This window comes from Vitis riparia, chromosome 18, assembly GCF_004353265.1.
Source record: "Vitis riparia cultivar Riparia Gloire de Montpellier isolate 1030 chromosome 18, EGFV_Vit.rip_1.0, whole genome shotgun sequence".
Lineage (NCBI taxonomy): Eukaryota > Viridiplantae > Streptophyta > Magnoliopsida > Vitales > Vitaceae > Vitis > Vitis riparia.
Window position 1 is genome coordinate 1,255,653 of NC_048448.1, and position 22,931 is coordinate 1,278,583.

The 22,931-nt window shown below is 35.8% G+C and overlaps 4 protein-coding genes across 7 annotated transcripts; 2 read left to right on the forward strand and 2 right to left on the reverse strand.

The window, feature by feature from the left end:
* Positions 1-156: 156 nt before the first annotated feature.
* Positions 157-4,794, reverse strand: LOC117907438. Its single transcript, XM_034820974.1, has 2 exons — positions 4,464-4,794; positions 157-560 (listed from the first exon to the last, which is right to left on the reverse strand). Exons 1-2 carry the CDS (start codon positions 4,574-4,576, stop codon positions 353-355), a joined length of 321 nt encoding a protein of 106 aa, XP_034676865.1. The 5' UTR covers positions 4,577-4,794; the 3' UTR covers positions 157-352.
* Positions 4,795-10,459: 5,665 nt separating this feature from the next.
* Positions 10,460-11,603, forward strand: LOC117907250 (dehydrin ERD14). Its single transcript, XM_034820726.1, has 2 exons — positions 10,460-10,827; positions 11,013-11,603. Exons 1-2 carry the CDS (start codon positions 10,567-10,569, stop codon positions 11,397-11,399), a joined length of 648 nt encoding a protein of 215 aa, XP_034676617.1. The 5' UTR covers positions 10,460-10,566; the 3' UTR covers positions 11,400-11,603.
* Positions 11,604-14,990: 3,387 nt separating this feature from the next.
* On the forward strand, positions 14,991-18,557 carry LOC117907583 (neutral ceramidase 2-like). Of its 2 annotated transcripts, none has more exons than XM_034821170.1 (9): positions 14,991-15,308; positions 15,390-15,598; positions 15,677-15,982; positions 16,076-16,331; positions 16,433-16,691; positions 16,788-16,913; positions 17,166-17,229; positions 17,413-17,582; positions 17,883-18,557. In XM_034821170.1, exons 1-9 carry the CDS (start codon positions 14,992-14,994, stop codon positions 18,432-18,434), a joined length of 2,259 nt encoding a protein of 752 aa, XP_034677061.1. In that variant the 5' UTR covers position 14,991; the 3' UTR covers positions 18,435-18,557. The 2 variants fall into 2 exon arrangements, with proteins under 2 accessions (XP_034677061.1, XP_034677062.1); XM_034821171.1 differs by having other exon boundaries at positions 16,079-16,331.
* Positions 18,466-22,336, reverse strand: LOC117907584 (alcohol dehydrogenase-like 7). Of its 3 annotated transcripts, XM_034821173.1 has the most exons (11): positions 22,227-22,335; positions 22,040-22,095; positions 21,812-21,948; positions 21,666-21,712; positions 21,043-21,368; positions 20,399-20,481; positions 20,222-20,297; positions 19,956-20,020; positions 19,354-19,449; positions 19,093-19,257; positions 18,466-18,745 (listed from the first exon to the last, which is right to left on the reverse strand). In XM_034821173.1, the coding sequence occupies exons 2-11, from the start codon at positions 22,080-22,082 to the stop codon at positions 18,629-18,631; spliced, it is 1,155 nt and encodes a 384-aa protein (XP_034677064.1). In that variant the 5' UTR covers positions 22,083-22,095; positions 22,227-22,335; the 3' UTR covers positions 18,466-18,628. The 3 variants fall into 3 exon arrangements, with proteins under 3 accessions (XP_034677064.1, XP_034677065.1, XP_034677066.1); XM_034821174.1 differs by lacking the exon at positions 22,227-22,335 and having other exon boundaries at positions 22,040-22,197; XM_034821175.1 differs by lacking the exons at positions 18,466-18,745; positions 19,093-19,257 and having other exon boundaries at positions 19,360-19,627; positions 22,227-22,336.
* Between the last annotated feature and the right edge of the window lie 595 nt (positions 22,337-22,931).

Consider the following 22,931-nt stretch of genomic DNA (forward strand, 5'->3'; position numbering starts at 1 on the left):
AAGAATCAGCAATTCAAAACTGACAAATAAAACACCATCTTCCAGACAATAACCTTCACAGGACGTTAAGATACAGGTGGTTTACCCAATCCTGGGATAAATCCATGGAAGGACCTCAGCCACTGCTGTTCAGCCAGAGCAGCATCTTGAATGATGAGATGAACCACTTTAATCAGCTTGTATTTAAGTAATCACACCAATAATATTCTTTAATCAGCTTCCTTTAAGTGCAATTACATAGCCAATAAGCCAAAAGAGGATGGGGGACCAAAAGCTATGGTCAAGGATTCTCACAATTTACACAACAAAGTTGGGTCACTTTAAAAAAAAAGGGTTGCAACTCCATATGATTTTACATAGATAATGGAAGAAGCATCCTCCGCTTCTTTTTCCTGTCTAGTCTTACTTGCTTTGTAATTTTCATGCATAAAAGTAATAGCATTGTGACAATTACTAAGATAAAAGCAAGCCGTATATGCCTGAAATATAAAGAGACTGCTGAGAAAACCAGAAAAGCTAGAATAACAAGTTCCCATATCACAAAGACCACCACGTCCACCCTGCACCCAGAAAAGGAACATATATTATCAGACGTGATGCTCTTGTGGAAATTTTAATACAGAAAAAGCACAAACAGTATTTTGAAAGACTTCATCACAGACTTTATATGGACAAAAATATTCTGGATAACTGGAATTCATGCGCCGATTTTATAAGAATTTGAGTTCATCAAATCCTAAAAGCAAGACAACTTGGATGAAATATTGAGGCACAGGGCCTAGGTTCAGATGGCAAAGTAATAGGACGGGGTTGAGTTAGCCCAATGTTAAAAACTATACTACAATAATAATAATAATAGCGGCAATAACAACAACAACCTGATGTCATTATCAAGAATTTTATACTTTTAGTGAGCACATAGGCACATCAAGATAACTTGCTCATTTCCATCACCCGCCCATGCCCTGATGCACACACTGCAGACCCAAGTTTGCTTAATCAACACCATAAACCATGAGTATCAAAGCACACCATAAACAACTAACACCATATGCATCAGACCTAGCTGTCATATTTTCTACACTTAAACATTGCCATAATTTATGGCACAAACACACACAGAAAATGAGATGGCTTGGAATGCCTAGTGTCAAAAGTTATGTCTAGAACCCATGGACATTTCCTCTCCAATTCTTCTGCTAGTTTGGTTAGCAGCTGTCTTGAGATAGTCTTTGAAGTTCTATGAACTCAAATTAAATCTGTCCTAGGAGCTACCTAAAAATAAGGAGTCTAAATGAAGGAGAACACCTCTTTTCATCATCAATCAATCTGAAAAAGAGAAAAAGGGTTAATCAAGCAGGGGTGATCATCAAAAACATTTTTAGGAAGCTTATTGTCAAGTGGGTTGGGAAAGCTACTTCTATGTCATAGTTCCTAAATAACTCCACTTGTCTCTACCTCTACATCATATTCCCTACACAAATCTGCCTAGGTCATTTTTAGTATTATATCTTTACAGAGCTGGTCCCTAGCAATAAATGAGGTGGGTTGTAGTAGGTAGGCAAAAAAAATTATTGCAGCCAAGCCCAAGTAACTGGGATAAGCCTTTGTTGAGTCGAGTCAAGTTGACTCACTACATTCAACATGGATAACAACAAAAAAATAAGTTTCTCAAATCATAAAAATAGCTGAAATCCCAGGCTCTTTTCTGAAATATTATCCACCTTCCCAAAAATGCAACATTCATTTACAGTATTTCACCACTACACTAACAACCAAAATATTCTTTAAATTAATTTATGAGTTGTAAGCCATTGTCCAAGGTTTTAAGCATCACTGGCTAGCAATATCAATACAGTTATATGATACCAATATGCGCCAGATCATAGAGAGCAGTAAAACACAATTTCTGAAAGTTTTTAGGTGTCGTAGAAGAATATCAGCCACGTTAGCAAACAATTTGTAGATGATGCTAATATGTCTGCCTGATATTTACAAAGTTACTGGGCTCAATATCAACACAATTGGATGATACAATTGGTGCCACTTGTCAGACTCTATGCATAAATAACAACACAAAGTTTACCAAAGTTTTCAGATGTCACAGCCATACTAGGAAATCATTCAAAGATGAAACATATGTAGTACCATCGTGTAATATTTATAACATTCAGATGCCAAATATTTTTTTGATAGATAAACACACAGAAAATATAATAAGAAAAAGGGCGCTTAAGAGGCAACCCAAAGCATACAGGGAGTATACAAGAGATGCCAAAAAGCAAGAACAAAAAGAAGCAAACACTCACTAGCCCTCAACTAGAACCCAACCAATCAAAAAAGTTGATTAAAGGTAAAGGTCCTACATCTAAACAAGACTTTGACCAAGACCAAAGATTACAAACAAACGATTTTTTCATCCTTTGAATAAAAAAAATCCTCATTAACAAAAGTTATCTTGTTTCTTTCCTTACAAATCGTCCAAAATAAACAAAGAGGAGTTACCAACCAAGCCTTTCTACACTTCTTGCCCACAAAGGAATCATGTTAACCTAAGAGAGTGTCTCTAGCCAAAAGCGGAAGGACCCAATTAACACCAAACAAAGCAAACACAAGCTCCCACAAAACCCTCGCCTTGGAGCAATGAATAAGAATGTGATTAATCATCTCCTCTTCAGCACAACACAGGAAACATCTGTTAGCTAAGTTCCACCCCCTCCTCTTGAGTTGATCTAGGGTTAGGACCTTCCCCCATGAAGCTTCCCAAGCAAAAAAACCCACCTTAGTAGGAACACAAGGGCTCCAAATGATGCTCCACGGAAACGGGACTGCACAACTAGGTTCAAGAGTATTATAAAGAGATTTAACAGAAAAAATCTCATTCTTTGACTCTTTCCACACCACCCTATCCTCCAAACCAACAACTAGTCTCTTTCCTTGAAGAGTCTAAAGGAGCCTCTCCACCGCCTCCACCTCCCAATCATTGAAAGATCTAGAGAAACGGGGATTCCATCCCCCCTCTTCCCCCAAGGAATCCCAACAGTCCGCTACCCACGCATCTTTAGAAACCGCTAAGGCAAACAAAGAAGGAAGAGAATCATGATGGGTATTATTCCCGCACCATTTGTCCTTCCAAAATCTCACCCTTCTACCATCCCCCATAGAGAAAGTAATATTTTTAAGCATCAAGGAACCTTCCTTTCTAATTTCCTTCCAAAACCCCACAACCTCCCAATTTACATGATCTTATTTGAATGTTCTCTTTAATAAAAACCGATCCACAATTTTCTCACAACTATTTGTACCTTCTAGACAATCCAAAAGCAATTCTACACACATTACTACACCCTTAGGATGCAGTAATTGCCCCATGCAAATTTAGTCTAAAAATAACCTTGGTCAATGCAAGAGAATCATTTCTTACTAGTGTCACATGCGCACTGACACATACACATAGAGCTGTTCTACCATTACCAAAATTTCCTTTTCCAAACAAGAATCCTATAAAATTGAAAATAAAAGGGTTCATCCTCAAGAGTTTAATTAAAAAGATTAACAGGCTCCGGCAAGCTATGCAACTAACCAAACTATAATTAGAGAAATAAGAGACTTTATTACGCTTGTCACAAGATAAGGTTTCACAATCAAATATACTTAAGTTTAGGATCCCAGACAGTAACATGAAACAACAGTTAAAACAAAATCTTCACTTGTAAGGTAGTCGCCGCTCAATAAATAAAAAATCTTTCCATCCATACTCTATTTCAATCGATAGGTACACGGTCTCATAACAACCCTTTTATAAATAATTTAAAAATAAAAAATAAAAGTGTTTATTTGTCACATTGAAGCAGCCTTGGGAAAAGCACCAGTTTGCCAAAGAGACATTATGTTTGAGAGAAGTTGCCCAAACAAAAAGAATTTATACTTTACATTTGAGAATTCCAATTTTGGCGATCAAAATGGCCAAAGGCTTCCTACTGGACAGGTCTTTGTCACTTACACAACCAAATGATAAAATTTATTTGCATCCCAGGTTATATAAAGTTGGGCAACCCCTTCAGATCAAATAACTAATCCAAGCCTAAAAAACAATCAATGATCACCCACACCAATAATGCCACCATGCCCAAACTAATTAATGCTTCAATTACTTGAATCACATTTCCAATTCTCCTTCCGTTAAGGTTTTTCCACCATAAAGATTCCCAACAGATTGCCCAGGAGTCGTAATATTCCTAATTTTCGTTTCCATTTTCCTATTCTTTTCTCCTAACCAAAACCCTAGCCGATCCAATTGAATCCGCAGGCTAGAACTGGTTCCAGATCAGACAGTCAAGCATCTAGATCTCAACCAAAACAATTAGCGAAAACCAAAACCACGAAAAACACAAACCGAAATTGGAGAAATGAAACCCTAACTAGGAAACAAACCATGAGAATCGAAGAGAGTAAATAAATACCTAGAAGAAGTGAGATTAGAAGTGGAGGAGAAGAAGGAGACGGAAGCCCAGTCATGCTTCGATCGAATCTGGTACTCTCTCAGCTGTTCCGCCAAATTCGAACGCGTTATCATATCGACGCCCCTCCCCCGTCCTCCCCCGTCCCTCAAAATCCTGTTTGTTTCTCGAGAAATTTGTAGATTGCTTTAGGAAGGAGAATTTGCAGACAGGAAAATGAGATGAAGCAGTGAGGGCAAGAGACGAATGAGAGCATCAGCTTCCGTTCGTTGCGTGGACTCTTCTTTCTCGCTCGGTACGAAATGAGAAATGGAATTTTCCCCTTTTTCTTTTATTTTTTTCTTGTTTTTGAAAAAAAATATATTAATTTTGAGTTTTAAACCTACGCCAGCGGATTTAACGGGTAGGCTGGTGGCTGGATCACGATGCCAATTATAGATGAGCTCGTTCTTGGATTAGGGTCACAGGCTATGATTTGTAATTGGGTTGCCCATTACGCCGAATTATAGGCCGAAAGTCTTATAAGATTTAGTGATCTACGCTTGAGTTAAGCCCATATCCTATTTAATGGATTCGGCCCAGATTCATGACTATATCTGGTTCAGATAATTTCGGCCCACCCTCAAATGGGCCTTCAAATCAATATTGTTTCATTTCAAAACATTTCTCTACGCATAAAATTTATTAGTCTTAATGTTACTCTTCTTTGTTTTGTTTTGTATTTTATGTTAAGAAAAAAAAAATTGAAAGGAAGAACCCACAAATTAATAAACTACCATAAAATGATTGATATAAACATAAATTACCGTTAAAAAAATATTATTTCGACACAAATCTTTTAAATTCTTGATTTAAAAAATTGATCGTAATATAAATAATATTATCATAAGGTAAAATTTTAATATGACATTCAATATTATAAATTTTTTTTTCTCAAATGGAAACCACTTAATATTGTTGAATAAAAAATCAATCATTTATTTGAGAAAGTTATTAAAATTGAATTATCAATGTGAATATCATTTTTATATTTTTGCAAAAAGACTGTTTTATTATTGTTTGTTATATTTTTATCCATTCAAAATGCGAAAATACACTATTTATTTCCTTATCTAAATCTTGAAAATCTTATAAAAATAACATGAAAGTAAAGGAAACAAGATATAAATAATATGACATAGATATTAATTAAGATATAAAAATAGTGATCTATATACGAAGAATGTGACCTAAGTATTCGGCTACGAAAAACACGACTTAGGAATGAAAAGAGCAACCTAAATACTAAGGTATGAATAGTATGACTTAGGGACGAAAAAAATGTCCTAAACTTAAAAACCTGGGTCAACGACGATGCCGCTAAGGACGAAACTTGGGAATATCAATATGTGCAGCAGACAACAGAAGAGATGATGTTTCAATGGATGAGGAAATTTCAGCAGTGGAAGATGGTGTCGCAGCCATGGCAGAGGAGATTGAGAGAGGATGCAGCAGGAAAGAAATTGCTAGAACAATGACAGCGGCAGGTTTAGAATCCTAGAGCTCTGATACCATGAAAAAACAAACGGTGGCTGTATAGTTGTATTATCTCAATTGGGGTTTACTTGAGAGTATATATACAAGAAATACAAGTACCTATGTGCCCTTATGTGGCAGTAAACTGGGTCTCCAAAGGGGGAGTTAAGTTCACTTCCTAGTCAGTCAATCGTATCAAACCCGTCTTCTCGCCGCACTCCCGACCGTGAATCGTCGGATCCGGAAGTGTTCTCCAATTGGGTTATGAGCCTTATGAATAGACCTTACGGTGACAGCTATCTCGAGCTAATGCTCAGTATGTCTTTGTTACTAGGATCCTTTGCTTTCTAGGAGATGGTACCGCAAGCTCTCATCGCTATAGATGACCTATGTACTAAGATACGAAAAAATAAACTTAAGTACTAAAAAAATGAAAAATGTAACCTTGGTACTAAGGTATGAATAATGTGATATAGGTACCAAGGGACAAAAAATGTAATAAAATTAATAAAAAAAGATAATCCTAGGTACTAAAGTTGAAATTTTTAACCTTCGTCCGAAAAATGTGATTTAAACATTAAGGTGCAAAGAATGTGACTTCGTATTTTGACCAAGATACAAATAATATAATCTAGGTATGAAAAATGTGACTTAGATACTAAAGTATGAAAAAATTGATTCAAGGTACATATTGATAATATGACTCAAGTACAAAGAACATTACTTAGATGCTAAAGTATATATATATAAGCAACTTAGATGATATGGCATGAATAATGTGACCTAGGTATGAAGAATGTGACTTAGGTAATAAGGTATGGAAAATGTGACTTAAAAATATGACCTAGATATCAAGGAATGAAAAAAATAGCACAGGCATGAAAAATATGACCAAGATATGAAAAATGTTATCAATGTATCAAGGAATAAAAAATATGAGTAGGGCATAAAAAATATGACTAGAACACTGTATGTGACTAAAATACATGAAAAATGTTATCAAGATATTAAGGAATGGAAAATATGATTTAAATATAAAGAATGTGACTAAGGTATAAAAAAAATATGACTAAGATATGATATATAAGTAAAATATATGAAAAATATAATTTAAGTACAAAAAAATATGATCAAGATTCGATAAATGTGACTAAGGTATTAAGTTATAAGAAATGTGACTTATAAATAAGCAATTACCAAACAGGGCCTTAGCTTCTCTAAAATCAATTCAAATGGAGCCTAAATATGAGATGAGCTTCTTACATAAGTTATAAAACAATTCAAAAAAAACAAAAAAGGCAGTATCTTTATTTTATTATAAAGCTACTTTTTCCAATCAAATTTTTTAGTAAAATCATTCATACACATTTGAGAACTTATGGCATGTTTGCAAGTTTTCAAAAACAATTAAAAAAAAATCAATTTTTAATATTTTTAAGATTCTATTTAAAAACTCAAATATGAAAATGATTTTTTTTTTTTTACTCATTCTTCAAACAAATATGCATTACATATAAGTTCCAAATATATTCTCGTATTTTTAATTATTTCTTAGATATTTCAAATTTCTAAAAGATAATATATTTTCATAATAAATTTTTATTTTTTAAAAAAAACTACAAAACTTTTTAAAGCAGGGATCCAATGAATCCCAAGATAGAATTACATTGAAACATGCTTTAAAATTTAATGCTATTCAATTTCAAAATTATTATTTCATTCTTTGCCATGACTTTTGGGAAAACATAATATTATTGTCCATTGTAGGGGAGACCTTTGCAAAATGATATCATTTTTCTTAGCTTCCTCTATGTTTTATGGCATAATTATGATATTTGTCTCTTCATGCTTCCATCAATACTTTGTAGGGATTTTCAAGTGGCATTATAATAGTGTTGAGAGCATCATTGCCATTAGTGATTGCTAAACATTTCTACTTTCCAAGTAAGAAGGAGGGATTTCTCCTTTAACCTTTATTTTTCCTTCCTCCCTATCACTTACCCTTGTGCAAGTAAAAATGAAAATCTTGCTTTCTCATCTTTATAAAATTTTCTTCCTTATAAAAAAAAAAAATGAATCTTCCCTTATTTCAAACAAATACCCTTTTTCGTTAAGATATTAATGAAATTTCATCATAAATCGACATTTGAATTAATATGGCCTAACATTAAATATTATTATGATACCCCAAATTTTTTATATGAAATTCATTTTATAAATCAATATATTCTAGTTTTAAATTATAAGTATTTTCAAAAATCTTCAGACTTAAAACTTTTACAGATCGCAAATAACCCAATTAATAATACAACAAAAAAAACAAATAAAGTAATCACAATTGGACGATTGTAGAGAATAACACATCAAAATCCCCTCATTCTAAATAAGGACAATAGGTAACATGCTCAATCATCATTAGGACTAAAAATCATGATTAAAAGTCTATTATAAGAAGACAAAACTTTATTACAAAAACCTATTTCGCCCTATGTAGATACTCCATAAAATTGTCTTAAATTACCATTCATACGGATGATAAATGAGAAACTAACCAAGCAAAGCAAATAGTAGACGATTAAAATGGAGAAATACATAACCTACCATAAAACACGAGATATTGTATTATGAATAAATGTAACAATTCATAGTCAAAATTATCACATTTTTACATCAAAATTGAGTTTATAACTAAACATAATAGGAAGAGTGTTATAAATACGAATATATCAAAACCCTCTAACCATAGGTTAAGAATAATGACAACATGTTCGAACACTATCATAGTTAAAAATCATAATTAAAACATATCACAAGAAGACAAACCCTATTACACAAAACTATTTCACCGCATTATATACAGTTTGTGAGATTATTTTGCACTACCTTTTGATGTGAGTGACAGACAAGAGCCCCATTGATAAAGTAAAACAACTAATTGATGGTTACATCCAAAAACACACCCCACCTACTGTATGACATGACCTTTATTAAGAATAGATATAACAACTTCTAGTCATATTGTATTCTTAAAGTTTGGTAAAGTTATACACAACAAAGTAAATTAGCAAGTTAATAACTATTCCTCAATTTGGTTTTTAGAATGTAAAATGATTAACCTTTGAGAGAACGAAACTTTATGTTTGTGAGAGATAAATATCCATATAGAGAATGAATGTTTGTCATAATGAATGATGGAAATGAAGTTTGATATTGACGTTGTAAGAAAACAAAAAAAATCTACATAAAAAGATGAAGTATTTTGTGTAGGTAAGAAAGTTTGGTGAAGATTACTAATAATATTTATTAAAGTATATTGTATATAATTTAGACATCAAAATCTAAAGCATGCACACAACCAAACATTCAAACATACTTTTATTTCTTCAACTTCTCTTCTTGGGGTTTCATTTTTATAGGTTAGTTGAAAGAATTAAGTTCAATGATGGATTTAAAAGAATTTTTCATCCAATAATCACCCCCATCAAGTTTAATTAAATAAAGTGATAAAAAAAGAAAATATTGTTATTTAAATTTTTAAAAACCCTCAAATGCAGAAAATTAATAAAATAAGTGATAATTGTTTATTTAAAACACGTGGATGGCAAAAATCATTCAAAGAGATGTCCTCAATTTTAATACGCCATTCCTATTCAACTTTTTTCTTTTTAAAAATAGTCTTGTATTTCAAGTTTAATAATTAGAAAAAGGAAAAAAATTAGTACCTTCCTATTGATCTATCAATGATAAAGGAACGAAGGAGGTGGTGGACCAATAGGAACTGGTCACGTGCAGGTGCAGGTGCAAGGGTCAGAGCCGTGAACCCGATAATTAAACAATGGCAACATCAGGCCGCCACTTGTCCACCATAAGGCCCGCCCCAGCACACGTATCTTGGGAAAGAGACAAGGCCCACGTCAGCCCAATTTCAATTTCATAATCGGCCCAATTGAGCCCACATGGGGCTCTACCGCCCTACTGTGCGCCATCAAGGCTATACACTAAACCCATTCACAAATCTCGAAACTCCCCTCCTTCTTCATCACGCAACTGCCACGTGTCACTGTCCCACACCGACCTTCCACATTTATCCTATCGAGGCCGACATTTCCTGGACCCCACATGGACGCCCTCCCATGTCGCCCGTACACGTGGCACATATTCTATTGGCGTCGGCAAGCAACTACAGCGCACCGTGTCCCTCTCCCGCTTTTCTCCTTTCTTCCTTTTCTCTTTTGACTTCAAATTCCCCTTAACGAATCCGCAACTCCACTCGCCAGATCTATTAGACACGTGTCAAATATCACACGGGTTATCTTCTTGTAGCGAGTAGTCTCCAAATATGTACGTTCGAGAGTTGAGTTCTCATTTTAGGTTTTGTTAAATGCACTCGTCCGTTACGCACGCAGCTATCGATTGGCCACCCCTTGGTTTATATTCTTAATCGCGTCAGATCCGCGTACACTGTACTGTAAGCCTATAAAATCGAAACACTCTTACAACCAAGCCATCATCGAGTTCTAGACGCTGCTCTGATTGCATTTTTCTGAAGGCTTCAAATCTGTTGTACAGCTTGGTTTGATACTTGATCATCATGGAAGAAGAGCACCACCATCCCAAAACCCATGAGTGTGAGACCACTGTGGTGGCAGAGGAGGCTGCCGTCGAGACCAAGGATCGTGGGATATTCGATTTCTTGGGGAAGAAAGAGGAGGAGAAGCCACAGGAGGAGGTGATTGTTACCGACTTTGAGAAGGTTACCATTTCCGAGCCTGAACCAAAGGTGGAGGAGGAGGAGGAGAAGAAGCATGGACTCTTGGAGAAGCTCCGCCGATCTGATAGCAGCTCCAGCTCTGTGAGTTTTTATCTTATATCAATGTTTTTTTTTTTTTTTTCCTCGTTTGTTTACAGGCTTAATGGAGGGAAGGATTAAATAGTAATTTTGTCGTTCCCTGATAGCTGGGGGGTGATCTCCCCGCTCCACGTATAAATCCTTAGACTTCAATGACTAATCTGCCCTCACGTTTAAAAAACTTGCAGTCGAGCGAGGAGGAAGGAGAGGGAGGAGAAAAGAAGAAGAAGAAAAAGAAGGACAAGAAGAAAAAGGAGGAGGACACTTGTGTGCCGGTGGAGAAGTGTGATGAAGTAGTTCCACCACAGGAGAAGTGTGATGAAGTAGTTCCACCACAGCCGGAGGAGAAGAAGGGCTTCTTAGACAAGATCAAGGAGAAACTGCCAGGACAGCACAAGAAGGCAGAAGAGGTTCCTCCTCCGCCACCACCTCCGGCAGAGTGCTCCCCCTCAGAGACATACGAAGGCGAGGTAAAGGAGAAGAAGGGAATATTGGAGAAGATCAAGGAAAAGCTTCCTGGATACCACCCCAAGACCGAAGAAGAGAAGAAAGAGAAAGAGAAGGATTGTGAATAAGCCCATAGAAAAAAAAACCAATGTTTATCGTGGATTGTGCGGTTTGTTTGATCACAGGATGATGTTTTGTTTTGTTTTGTTTTATTTTATTTTATTTTATTTTATTTTATTTTTACCTATGTGCTCATATGTAAGTTTGTTTCGGAGGATCTATATTCTATATTGTAATTTCCTCGTGTTATTTTGTGATTTTCACGGTATTAATGTATTTGTTAATTACCTGCTTTGTTTGGATTTAATTTCTTTGTGGAAAAAAGAAAAAGAAAAAATAGAAAGCTAGTGTTGCTTTATGGGTTTGGTTTCTAGCTTTGTACATACATTGCTTGGACAATGTCAAGGATGCAACCGAAAGCCACTTATCTTCTTGATCATATTCTAAATATTATAAGTAACGTAGCTAAGAATATGATACGGCTAAGCTTATTCTATCATATCTGAAGCCTTGTTGAGAGCTACAAGCACAAATGTTGTTTGTATAAATAACTGAGAATAATTATTATGCCCAACCCTTGATTCAATTGTATAAAATATGGAAAGGGTTTTTAACACCTTGAAGGTGATGTTTGGTTCTAGAAAAATATTATAAAAATAATTTTACCATGTTGGATTTTATTATTCGAAAGTAGAGGAAGTATGAGTTACATATAATTGAATTTTATTTACTAATAAAAAGCACACTTTAATATTTTAAATAATTTATTTTAATTAGATAGAAATCTATTTATGATGTTTCAAACCAAAAAATTATCCAAACACAATCAAAAGGCTAAGTTTGATTTCAAATGTTATTTGATCGAAGTATTTTTAATATATCTATTCTTTTAAGAAAAGTTTTTAACAAAATCATTTATAAAATGTTTTTCTTAAAAATATTATAAAAGTCTATAAGAGATTTTTTTTTTATGGTAATTTTAATAATTTGGGATTCGTAATGATCTGGAACATCAGTTCAAGTCTTCTTTAGTGACTCGATTCCTTCTTTGGCTGTCATTTGCATATAACTAGTTAATGCTGTTGAGAATGACCTTGACGGATTCTATCTTATCTTGGTGGAGTAACTTGCTTAATATTAAAGAAATTTAGAAAAATTTTAATAATTCAGGTGTTGAAAAATCTAAAAATGTTTTTTAAAATCAGTACTTTAAATGATTTTTTAATATTATAATTTTAAATGTATTAACGGCCCATAGTAGCTTAATTTATTTAGCAATTAACCATTAATTAATTAAAAATTTTTTGTTACACAGATTTGGAAAGGCAGCCTCTTGGTAGATAGAAAGGCTATGGTCCCAGCAATCAACTAGACATCACCAAGGCAATTCCCATAATTGAGAGTTGCTTGGGACCTCATAAATTCATAATTCACACCTCGAAAGCTTTATTCTACCCAATGACTCAATACATGCTTGTATTCTATGGCTTATTCATTTAATTGTTATGCCAGGTGTCTGTCAATATCTCATCACCATAATTGAAAAGAAAGAAGGAAGAAAAAATATTATGCTATATTGGTCGGAGCAATGATTGATTTTTTTAAAAAAATTTGATTTATTATAAAAAAGTAAAATATAATTAAAAGTAATTATTTTAAATTATTTAATTCTCATATAAAAAAGAAAAAGAAAATCAAAATGAGATTAAAAAATCATGTAAAAATGGCCTATTATATTTTTATTTGATTAATTGAATTAAGAGCTTAGTATACAAGTTTTGCTTTTTTAGAATTAAGATTTAACTTTATTTTTAAGCTTCTCCATGAATTTAAAAACGGAAGACTATCCACCACAATTGCCCATTTAATCAATGAATTTGCAAGTGGGATATTAAAATATAGTGGCTAAAAAGACTTGATCTCCAAGTTTGAAGTTGCTACATCTTATTCTATGTCTTTTCTTTTTCCTCCAATACAAAAGGCCCACACACCAGTCCAGTCCAGTGGGGTTGAAGATGGGTGATGTGCATCATCATAACCTTTCTTTTTCTTCCTTTCGGTAGTAAGACTGGCTAGCAATCAACAACCTCAGTTTCTTCTACCCACCACTAGTGGGTGGCCACATCTGAGGGACCAAGGAGGAAGAAAATGGTGATATATTAATGGGTATCCGAAGAGCCTTCATTCATTGGTGATGAGTCTTGCTGAGTCGATCTTTTCAACTACTTATCAAAACCATATTTCAAAGGCGTGCTCAACCAGTAGGGTAGATTTTGAATTTAATTTTTTTTTTTCCCGCATCGATGTTTACCTGTTTGGCTCTTTCAAAATATCCACAATTTTTATATATTTATTCATTTATTTTTATTTTTTTAATGTTTAGAATTTGACAAGGACCAATTTGGCTTGAAGGGGTTGGGAAGTGGATCATGGGAAATATCAGATGAAGAGGAAAAAGGCTAGGGAAGGGATCTTGAAATTGCTCCAAAGGAGAAAAATTAGGCCACCCTGGTTCGGTTTGAAAATAATTGTCAAATTAGTTCTCCTCATCCATGTGACTCTACGTGATGAACAAATCTTTTTCTTTTTTGGTTTTTAGCTTCTTCCATACACCACTTTCTTTCCATTTTCTCTTCTTGTTCTAGCAATGTTATTTCCACCGTGAACTTAAATGTCAATTTTCCTATATTATATGGTTTTTGATGGAAGTGACAAAAGCGTCCTCCATGACTTGGGTCATGTCACGAAAGACATATATTAAGAAAGGACAATTTGAGATGCGTAGGTAAGGGTAAACCCTTTATAAACCCGTAAAAGCCCTACACTAAGGGGTAATCTTAGTATATCGTTCATTGTTTTTATTGGTTATCACTTTGCTTCTCCTAAGACACCATGACTAATTTGATCGCTAGGGGACATTGATCTAACCAACCGTCACACTCTAATGGTCTCACTTATTTTTATAGGAGAACTCACACATCCCATATTACACTTATTGCCACTTATGAAAATATCGTGAAAGGAGCGTAATATTACGTAATTAAATTTTTTCTTGTAATTTAAATACCTATTGATATATATATTGTTTATTTTAAAACCATATGCCTTCTAATATTATAAGTATTATATTCATTACCTATTACTATTTTAAACATGTCTACCAAATTAATGAATCGCCTTATAAATGTTAGTAACCATTTCACATGATATTTGTATCAATAATTAAGTTTGTGTAAATGTTTTTTAAAATTACGAGAACTAATATAGACTTTAAAAAACAAACAAAAAAAGAAAAAAAATTATATTTATAGGGGGTTATGACAAATAATATAAGAACTTACTTTCAATCACGTCGATATTATGTGCTCTAATCACAAGAGTTTCTCGTGATTTTTAAATGCATCTATAAGTTAATGAGAAATTTAACTTAAGACACAAGGGACAAAAAGCGAGCATCGTCGAGAACAAACAATCGGAGTAACCCAAGAAGAGATGCCTTTGTGCCAACTCCCTCCCTGCAACCAAACAAAACAATGTCACTGATTGAGAGTCCCTGTTTATATTACAAACAACACTGTCATAAACTTCAAGAAATTCCAAGCTCATCATAGCTGTATATATCACCATACCTTTAATCAAACACCTTAATCAACAATAGAGATGATGATAGCCAAACAACAATCATGCCCACAACTCCTGCCACTGATTTTCATCACTCTAGGCCTCACTCATGCCACCTATGGAGGCTACCTGATAGGCATCGGGAGCTACGACATGACCGGTCCAGCTGCAGATGTGAACATGATGGGGTATGCCAACATTGGGCAAAACTCCGCTGGGATCCATTTCCGGCTAAGGGCGAGGGCCTTCATTGTGGCTGAGGGTCCCCAGGGGGTCAGGTTTGCTTTTGTAAATCTTGATGCTGGAATGGCTTCACAGCTTGTTACGATCAAAGTACTTGAGAGACTCAAATCAAGGTACTTAGCATAAATTCAATGCTGTAAAACGGATAAACCCTTTGATTAATGGATGTGAAATGTTGTGTTTTTCTGTTAAAGGTATGGGAATTTGTACAATGAAGATAATTTGGCAATCAGTGGCACTCATACTCATGCAGGGCCAGGGGGCTATTTGCAGTATTATGTTTACTCTATAACTACTGCAGGCTTTGTCCCTCAGTCTTTTGATGCCATTGTCACTGCAGTTGAGCTGAGTATAGTTCAGGCTCATGAAAACCTCAAGCCTGGTTCAGTTTTCATCAACAAGGGTGAGTTTTTTCATAGTATGTGTAAACACAAAGAGTACTGGTTGATGATCATTTAACTGAAGGCAAGTACTTTTGTAGGGGATGTAGAGAATGCAGGAATTAGCAGGAGTCCAAGTGCTTACCTTGTCAACCCAGCAGACGAGAGAGCACGATATTCAACTGATGTTGATACCGAAATGACCCTTTTGAAGTTCATCAATGGGGAGAGCGGGAAGAGCATTGGAGCATTCAGCTGGTTTGCAACACATGGTACCTCTATGAGCAAAGACAACAGGCTTATCAGTGGAGACAACAAGGGTGCTGCTGCTAGATTCTTCGAGGATTGGTTCACTTTCACCACCAAATCATCCTCCAAAGTCATTGCCAACACATCTGCTACATTATGTAGACAATCTTTCCACTATTAAGTTGTCATGATCAGGGACATTCTTGTGGCTTGAGCTGATCCTTCATCCTTGGTTTTTCTGTGAAATATAGCAGATAGCAGACTGATTCAAAAGGCCAAGGAAATCAACGCCACAGGAGGGACAAGTTGTGGGAAAACAACCAGCCAAAGCTTCAAAGTTAGGAAGAATGATAACTCCCGATTTGTGGGAGCGTTTTGCCAATCCAATGTTGGAGATGTGACTCCAAACGTGCTTGGCACATTCTGCAATGACACTGGATTGCCTTGTGATTTCAATCACTCCTCATGCCATGGCAATAACCAGCTTTGTCTGGGGCGTGGACCAGGGTAGTAGTAACACTTTCTCTTAGATGAGCTTGTGCCTCTTCTTAAAACTATGCTTATACTCTGAATAACGTGGGCTTGGGAATTGTGATTCTGCACAACAGATACCCTGATGAAATACTGAGCACAAAGATCATAGGGGAGAGACAGTTCCAAACGGCAGTGGATCTATTCAAGTATGCTAAAGAGGAATTGACAGGGAAGGTCGACTATCGCCATACGTATCTGAATTTTACAGATATTGAGGTGGAGTTAGATGGAAACAATGTGGTCAGGACATGCCCTGCAGCGCTTGGCCCAGGTTTTGCCGCTGGAACTACAGATGGACCAGGTTTCCCTGGATTTCAACAAGGAGATACAGAGGTTGGCAGAGTTTTTTGGGGCCAGAAGGCCCATGAGACTTCCACTCTGGGTGTCATGGTTATTGAGTCTCTGATGAGATGTGTCATATGTATGCAGATCAGTGAGGAGTGGAAGAGGTTAAGAGACTCCCTGAAAAAACCCAGCAAGTACCAAGAGGACTGTCAACAGCCCAAGCCTATTTTGCTTGATACTGGTGAAATGTTCAAACCCTATGCCTGGGCAGTAAGACCCCTTCATCATTCTCCTTATTCCTTAACCATAAAATATCTATTCTATTTGCTTAGAACACAAATATCAATATCTGATTGTCGAAAGAAACAAGATGAGTACAGATGATCTAAGAGACAAGAAAGCACAAAGATATCAGTGCCTACAACTTCTAATCACGGGCATGTGCTTGTAGACCAGATTATCCACAATGATTTACTATGTGGTATTGTTGATACTAATTTGTTCATGTGAACATAAATGCAGCCAGCCATACTTCCCATTCAAATACTCAGGTTAGGGAAACTGGTCATCCTTTCTGTGCCAGGAGGTTTGTTTTCCTTGCCATCGACTCTCACGATTCAAATTACACATTCTTTCATCCCCTAAATGCTCTTTGTAGATATCATTACATGGCATAATCCTTGAGAAAAGTTACCCTACTCATGCCAGCATCAATTTGAGGATTCGCTTATCACGAATAACCTCTAAAATTTTTGGTATTAATTTGCAGAGTTCACAACAATGGCAGGGCGGAGACTAAGGGAGGCAGTTAAGGAGACGCTTGTAAGTAATGGAAATGGGGAATTTGATGATGACACCCATATTGTAATAGCAGGTCTCACAAACACTTACTCGCAATATATTGCAACTTTTGAAGAATACAAGCAACAACGATATGAGGTATATGCTATCATACTTGCAATGTATTATACTAGAAACTCAATTAGTAGTTGCTCACTAACTGGATTCATATTACAAGATATCATGCATAGAAGAATAAAGAGATCACATCAACTATCTTTTTGGCATAAACAGAAATCATATCCTTGGGGTTCTGCAAGGGGCTTTAGTTTTCTCTAGATGGATCCATAGGATCATCGTCATGGGATTCTATGGGGTTTAAATTTTCATTGAGAACTCACTAATTCATCACTACTTAGTTGCTTACTAATACTTGCTAGTACATAATGAATTGCACAGGCTTCTTCAACACTTTATGGTCCACATACATTATCAGCATACATCCAGGAATTTAAGAAATTAGCCGAAGCAATGGCAAAGGGAGAAAACATGATCAAAGGCCCACCACCACCAGATCTTTCTTCTGTTCAACAAAGCTACTTAATTGACCCTACTGGTGACTCACCTCCCCCTGGCAAAAATTTTGGTGATGTAAAACAAGACATAACTATACCAAAACGCGGCTCATTCCAAAAGGTAGAAAGGCCAAGTGCCACATTTTGGAGCGCAAACCCTAGATATGACCTATTGACAGAAGGCACATTTGCAGTGGTAGAGATGCTTCAAGGGGAACGGTGGGTTCCGGCCTATGATGATGATGATTTCTGCTTGTATTTCAAGTGGAAAGTAGAAAGTGGTACCTTCTATGGCCTAGCAACCATTGAATGGGAAGTGCCAGAGGATGCTGTCTCTGGGGTTTACCGGCTAAGGCACTTTGGATCATCAAAGAAAACAAAGGAATCCCCAACAGAATATTTTACCGGTGCCTCTAGTGCATTTTCAGTGTCATAAAGAGGAACTCACTGAGTTTATTAGGCACATGTCCTTTGAACACAGAAAAATAAGAGCAGTTCATCCTTCAACATATAGATTCATAATGGATACATCTATACCAAAAGGACTAAAATGTTTGTATATAATGAGTTCCAATACAGCATAAAACAAGAGCTGCCATTGAAGAGGCAAGATTCGTGGGAGGATCTCACTCATTTGTCCATCCAAAGCACACATCGGAGGCTTTTCCCTTGAATGAGTAGATCAAATGCTTTGTTGATGTCTTCAAACCTCATCTCATGCGTGACAAACTTATCCACATCCAATTCCTGAAAACAAAAAACAACAAATAATATTTAGAAAGGGAACAGTTGCATGCATAATATCTTAAAATTCCACCTCAGAAAATAGGTCAAATGTAAGCCAATATGATGATCATAGGCCTAAATTGACTATATTGTAACTGGATGGATGGTCACAACAGAAAAACCACATAAAAGAATTTAGAACTACCCAGTAAGCTAATTACCATCAACATGTAGCTTCTTTTTTTCTATTCCAGATAGGCACTTATTTTCTTCTTTTCTCAATAATTTAAGCTTCTCAATTCATGATATCTTAATTCTATGTATTCCCATAAAAGAAAGAGAGAAGAAAGGAATACTGATTCTATTACCTTGTCCATGTAGCGTTTTAAAAGAATCGGAATATCAGATTTGGGTTTGACACCTCCATACAGACTTCCCATTAGGCTTTTCCCAGAGTGAAGGATGTCAAAAGAAAGAAAGCTCAACATCGAACCCGGCCTGTCCACTCCTAGCACAATTGTCTTTCCCCAACCCTGAAGTTACACAAAGAGAAAGATCTTAACTTTGAAATTTCCCCTATGCTGTGTGGTGTGTGCGGGTCAGAGAGAGAGGGAGAGAAGGACACAGACCTTTCGGCAGCAAGCAAATGCTTCATGCACTAAGGATGCTGCACCAACACATTCAAAGCAGTAGTCTGCCCCTCCATCAGTCATCTCCATAATCACCTGTTCACCAGGACCAAAGCAACCAAAAACCAATAATTCATCTGTTATGTTATCATTCCAAATAATCTGCCCTACCACCGACCGTGATAATCTGTCAATTCTGCTCTCCACCCAAACCATCTCCCACATAAGCAAAATTCTCCACTCTCAATTTCTAATATGCGTCGGAAATCACTGCCTGTACCATCAATCCATTAAGCAACTTGGTGATTGAACATATCCCATGAAGAACATTCTCACACTTAAACCAAAAGCCCCTTCTAGCAAGATAAAAAACCATGATCTCATGGATCTCAGAAAAATGAATTCCAAAACCACATACTTAAACCCTCATGCGCGTAAAAATGTTCAGCATCATAAAAGCATCTATAATGGCAGTTTGATACTCAATTATTTGTTGGGTTAGCTAATAAATCCATTAAATCCACTCGCTCAAGCCTGTGGGAGAATATAGACCAAAGAATAGAACTATAGATATATTGAGTGCATGGGTTAGAGGAAAAAACCTGTTTCACTGGTTTATTCCCACAGTTTCCAGAGTTGACAAAGTCTGTGACTCCGAATTTCTTCCCTGCATTAACAAATAATATAACATCAACCAAAGTCCATGCAAACCAATCTCATGGTCAGCATGTGAACTAAAATTGTCAATACTTAAAGACATCCATCAGCCTTTTTGCTAATGCATTCAAACAGAGGAAGTTATTGAGAAAATTCTCAAGTTTCCTAATCACACAAACAAGTAAATAAAACGTTAGAAAGCTGTATTTACCAATTTCAAATTTATCTGGGTTCAAATCCACACCAATAATTCTAGAAGCGCCACATAGTCTTGCTCCCTCTGCTACCTATTCCACCAAATGATAGCTGTGAGGCTCTCTCAGAAACTTATATATATCAGTATGAGAAAGAAGAACAAGAAGATGTACTAATTGCAGCAAGATCATACTGCTAATCCAATCGCCCCTAGCCCAAATATAGCAACAGTGGATCCCTTTTCCACATTTGCTGTTTTCCATGCAGCACCAACCCCTGAAAACCCAAGCTGTGGTCAGTGTTGCTTTTTTTTCTTTCTTCACAAACTCAACACAGAAGCTGGCCGAATAACACCCACTTTATAAGATTGAATCAGTTTATAAAACCTTTATGATTAACAATTCTAATACAAGGCTTATACTTAAAGACTCCCATCAGAATCTGTAGCAGAGAAGGGATGGTAGTCTTGGGCCAACCAAAATGAGGGGAAAAAGGGAAGCCTTGTCATTCTATGAGGCCATGTGAACACATAAGCTCATAGACAACAAAATGATATGGGATTCTCTTGACTATTTAATCTTAAAAATGAGCCAATAATAAACAGAGAGACTTGAAGTCAAGATTTCTAGTGAAGTTCTTGGACTAAGTTGAACCACAAATTAACCCAAAGATTTAAGCTATTGTATAGGCCAACAATCCATATCAATCTAAAGGAAAAAGCAAAAAAAAGAAGATTAGAGTAGCTATGGAAACAGTTGAATATGTTATTGACTGAAATTTCTGTCACATCAGATTACATAATGTCATCCAAAGAAAACAAAATTGAAGCCTTTTTACCTGTTGACACTCCACAGCTGAAGAGGCATGCCCTGTTTGGCGGGATATTGGGGTCAATTTTTGTAATGTTGGCGATATCTACCACTGTGTACTCACTAAAACTTGAGACAAATAGAAAATGGTAGAGAACCTCTCCCTTAAGGTCTGTGAATCTGCTGCTTTCATATCTAGGCATCCAAGGTGAGACTTTAAATGGGAATTTTGAACATAGGTTGCTCTTCTCCGATCTGCAATCTGTGCATTCTCCGCAATCTGGCATGAATATTGGAAGCACAATATCTCCTTCGGTTACTTCACTCACATTCTCCCCCACGCTCTCAACAACCCTACAATTCATAAACAACAAATGACAATGAATGCGCACAAACATGATAACAGATACAACCAGGAGAAACGCCATTTAAGATCAAATGTGAAAATTTGAATAAGGAAAAACAACTGGAAGGATCGAATGTGAAAAGAATGGCTTCTTAATAAAAAACACCAGCAGATGATAAAGATAAAATCAAGTCAAATGGGGATTTTTATTTTTTTATTTTCACAAGAAATGCAACCGCATTGAAAATCCCACTCTAAATCATTCCAAAAAACCACCAAAATCCAAGGGCAGAATTTGAAGTTACCCCACAGCTTCATGGCCTAGTATTCTCGGAAAGCATCCCGGAGGGTCCTGCATACAGAAATCAATCACAATCCACGACCAAGCAAGCAAACATCCAAAATTTCTTCATCTTCATCCAGAAGATCATAATGTGAACGTAAACCTGACCTTTAATTTCCAGAAGGTGATGTCGCTGTAGCAGAGAGACGTGCAGATGATTCGAATCCGAACTTCTCCGGCCAATGGCGGAGCCACCATCACCTCCTCCATCACCAGCGGCTCCCCTGCCTTCCAACAAACCGCAGCTACACACAACAAAAAGTACACACAGACCCACTTCACAATTTCACCAAAACAAAGAGTTTCCCAACAACAAGAAAGATTTGAGAGACTTACCTCTGCATCGAATTGGCTTCCCTCTCGTCTCACCAGCCATCATCCTCTCTCCCACACTGTATCAAACAAAATCTCTATGAGGCTGTTCCCAGAACCGACCTCAATCTTCAAATTGACACGAGACCGGAGAGAATATCCAGCGATGAGAAACAGACAATAATAGACAAATTAAAAATATACTACTGACCAGTCACCACTTCAACTGACGGCTGCCGAGTGCTGGCTTTCACTCCAGGACTTTCTAATTTGGACCTCCAAATATGAAAGAGGGTGGTTGGTAATGATTTCCCTTTTTTTTGCTCCTTTTTAAAGACCTCAGGTAAGAATCATAAAGAGTGGAGACTTCAATGGCAATTTCGTTAATTTATCTAGTTTTTTTGGTAGCCCACCTCTTACGACCAATTCCATATCATTGGACGCTTTTTATTTTATTCTTTAATTTCATTTGGAAAAATTGTTTATTTTTTTAGTACTAAATGTGAATGAATTTGATCTCCTATGATACGGACAGGCTTTTTATCTTTATTTTTAATTATCATTTCAGAGTATCCTTCCAAGAAAAAGGACAAACCAAATAATATATATATATATATATATATATATATAGATATATAATTTTTAACACAATTTTAAAAATCAATGCGATTTTTATATTTATAAAATATAATAACACAAAGCACAACAAAAATATTGAGACTTCACAATTTAATATTATTGATAACAAGTTAACTTTTAATTATATTTATTTTCAATTGAATAGAAAAAAATTAAATATTTTAAATTTTTATATTTGATCAAAAAATAAACACCATAAGTTAATGAAAAAATTATTTTTAAAAAAATTTATGTTGATATTTTACTCATTAAAAAAAGAGAATTTTAATTTTTTCCC

Coding starts and splice junctions, on each gene's coding strand:
- LOC117907438 (XM_034820974.1), bottom strand. CDS start 4,576: ATGATAACGCGTTCGAATTTGGCGGAACAGCTGAGAGAGTACCAGATT. Junction 561..4,463: donor TCTAATCTCACTTCTTCTAG/GTATTTATTTAC, acceptor TTCTGGGTGCAG/GGTGGACGTGGTGGTCTTTG.
- LOC117907250 (XM_034820726.1), top strand. CDS start 10,567: ATGGAAGAAGAGCACCACCATCCCAAAACCCATGAGTGTGAGACCACT. Junction 10,828..11,012: donor CTGATAGCAGCTCCAGCTCT/GTGAGTTTTTAT, acceptor AAAAACTTGCAG/TCGAGCGAGGAGGAAGGAGA.
- LOC117907583 (XM_034821170.1), top strand. CDS start 14,992: ATGATGATAGCCAAACAACAATCATGCCCACAACTCCTGCCACTGATT. Junction 15,309..15,389: donor CTTGAGAGACTCAAATCAAG/GTACTTAGCATA, acceptor TTTCTGTTAAAG/GTATGGGAATTTGTACAATG. Junction 17,583..17,882: donor ACAAGCAACAACGATATGAG/GTATATGCTATC, acceptor TGAATTGCACAG/GCTTCTTCAACACTTTATGG.
- LOC117907584 (XM_034821173.1), bottom strand. CDS start 22,082: ATGATGGCTGGTGAGACGAGAGGGAAGCCAATTCGATGCAGAG. Junction 21,949..22,039: donor GAAGCCAATTCGATGCAGAG/GTAAGTCTCTCA, acceptor TGTTGTGTGTAG/CTGCGGTTTGTTGGAAGGCA. Junction 20,482..21,042: donor CAGCTGTGGAGTGTCAACAG/GTAAAAAGGCTT, acceptor TTGGGTTTTCAG/GGGTTGGTGCTGCATGGAAA.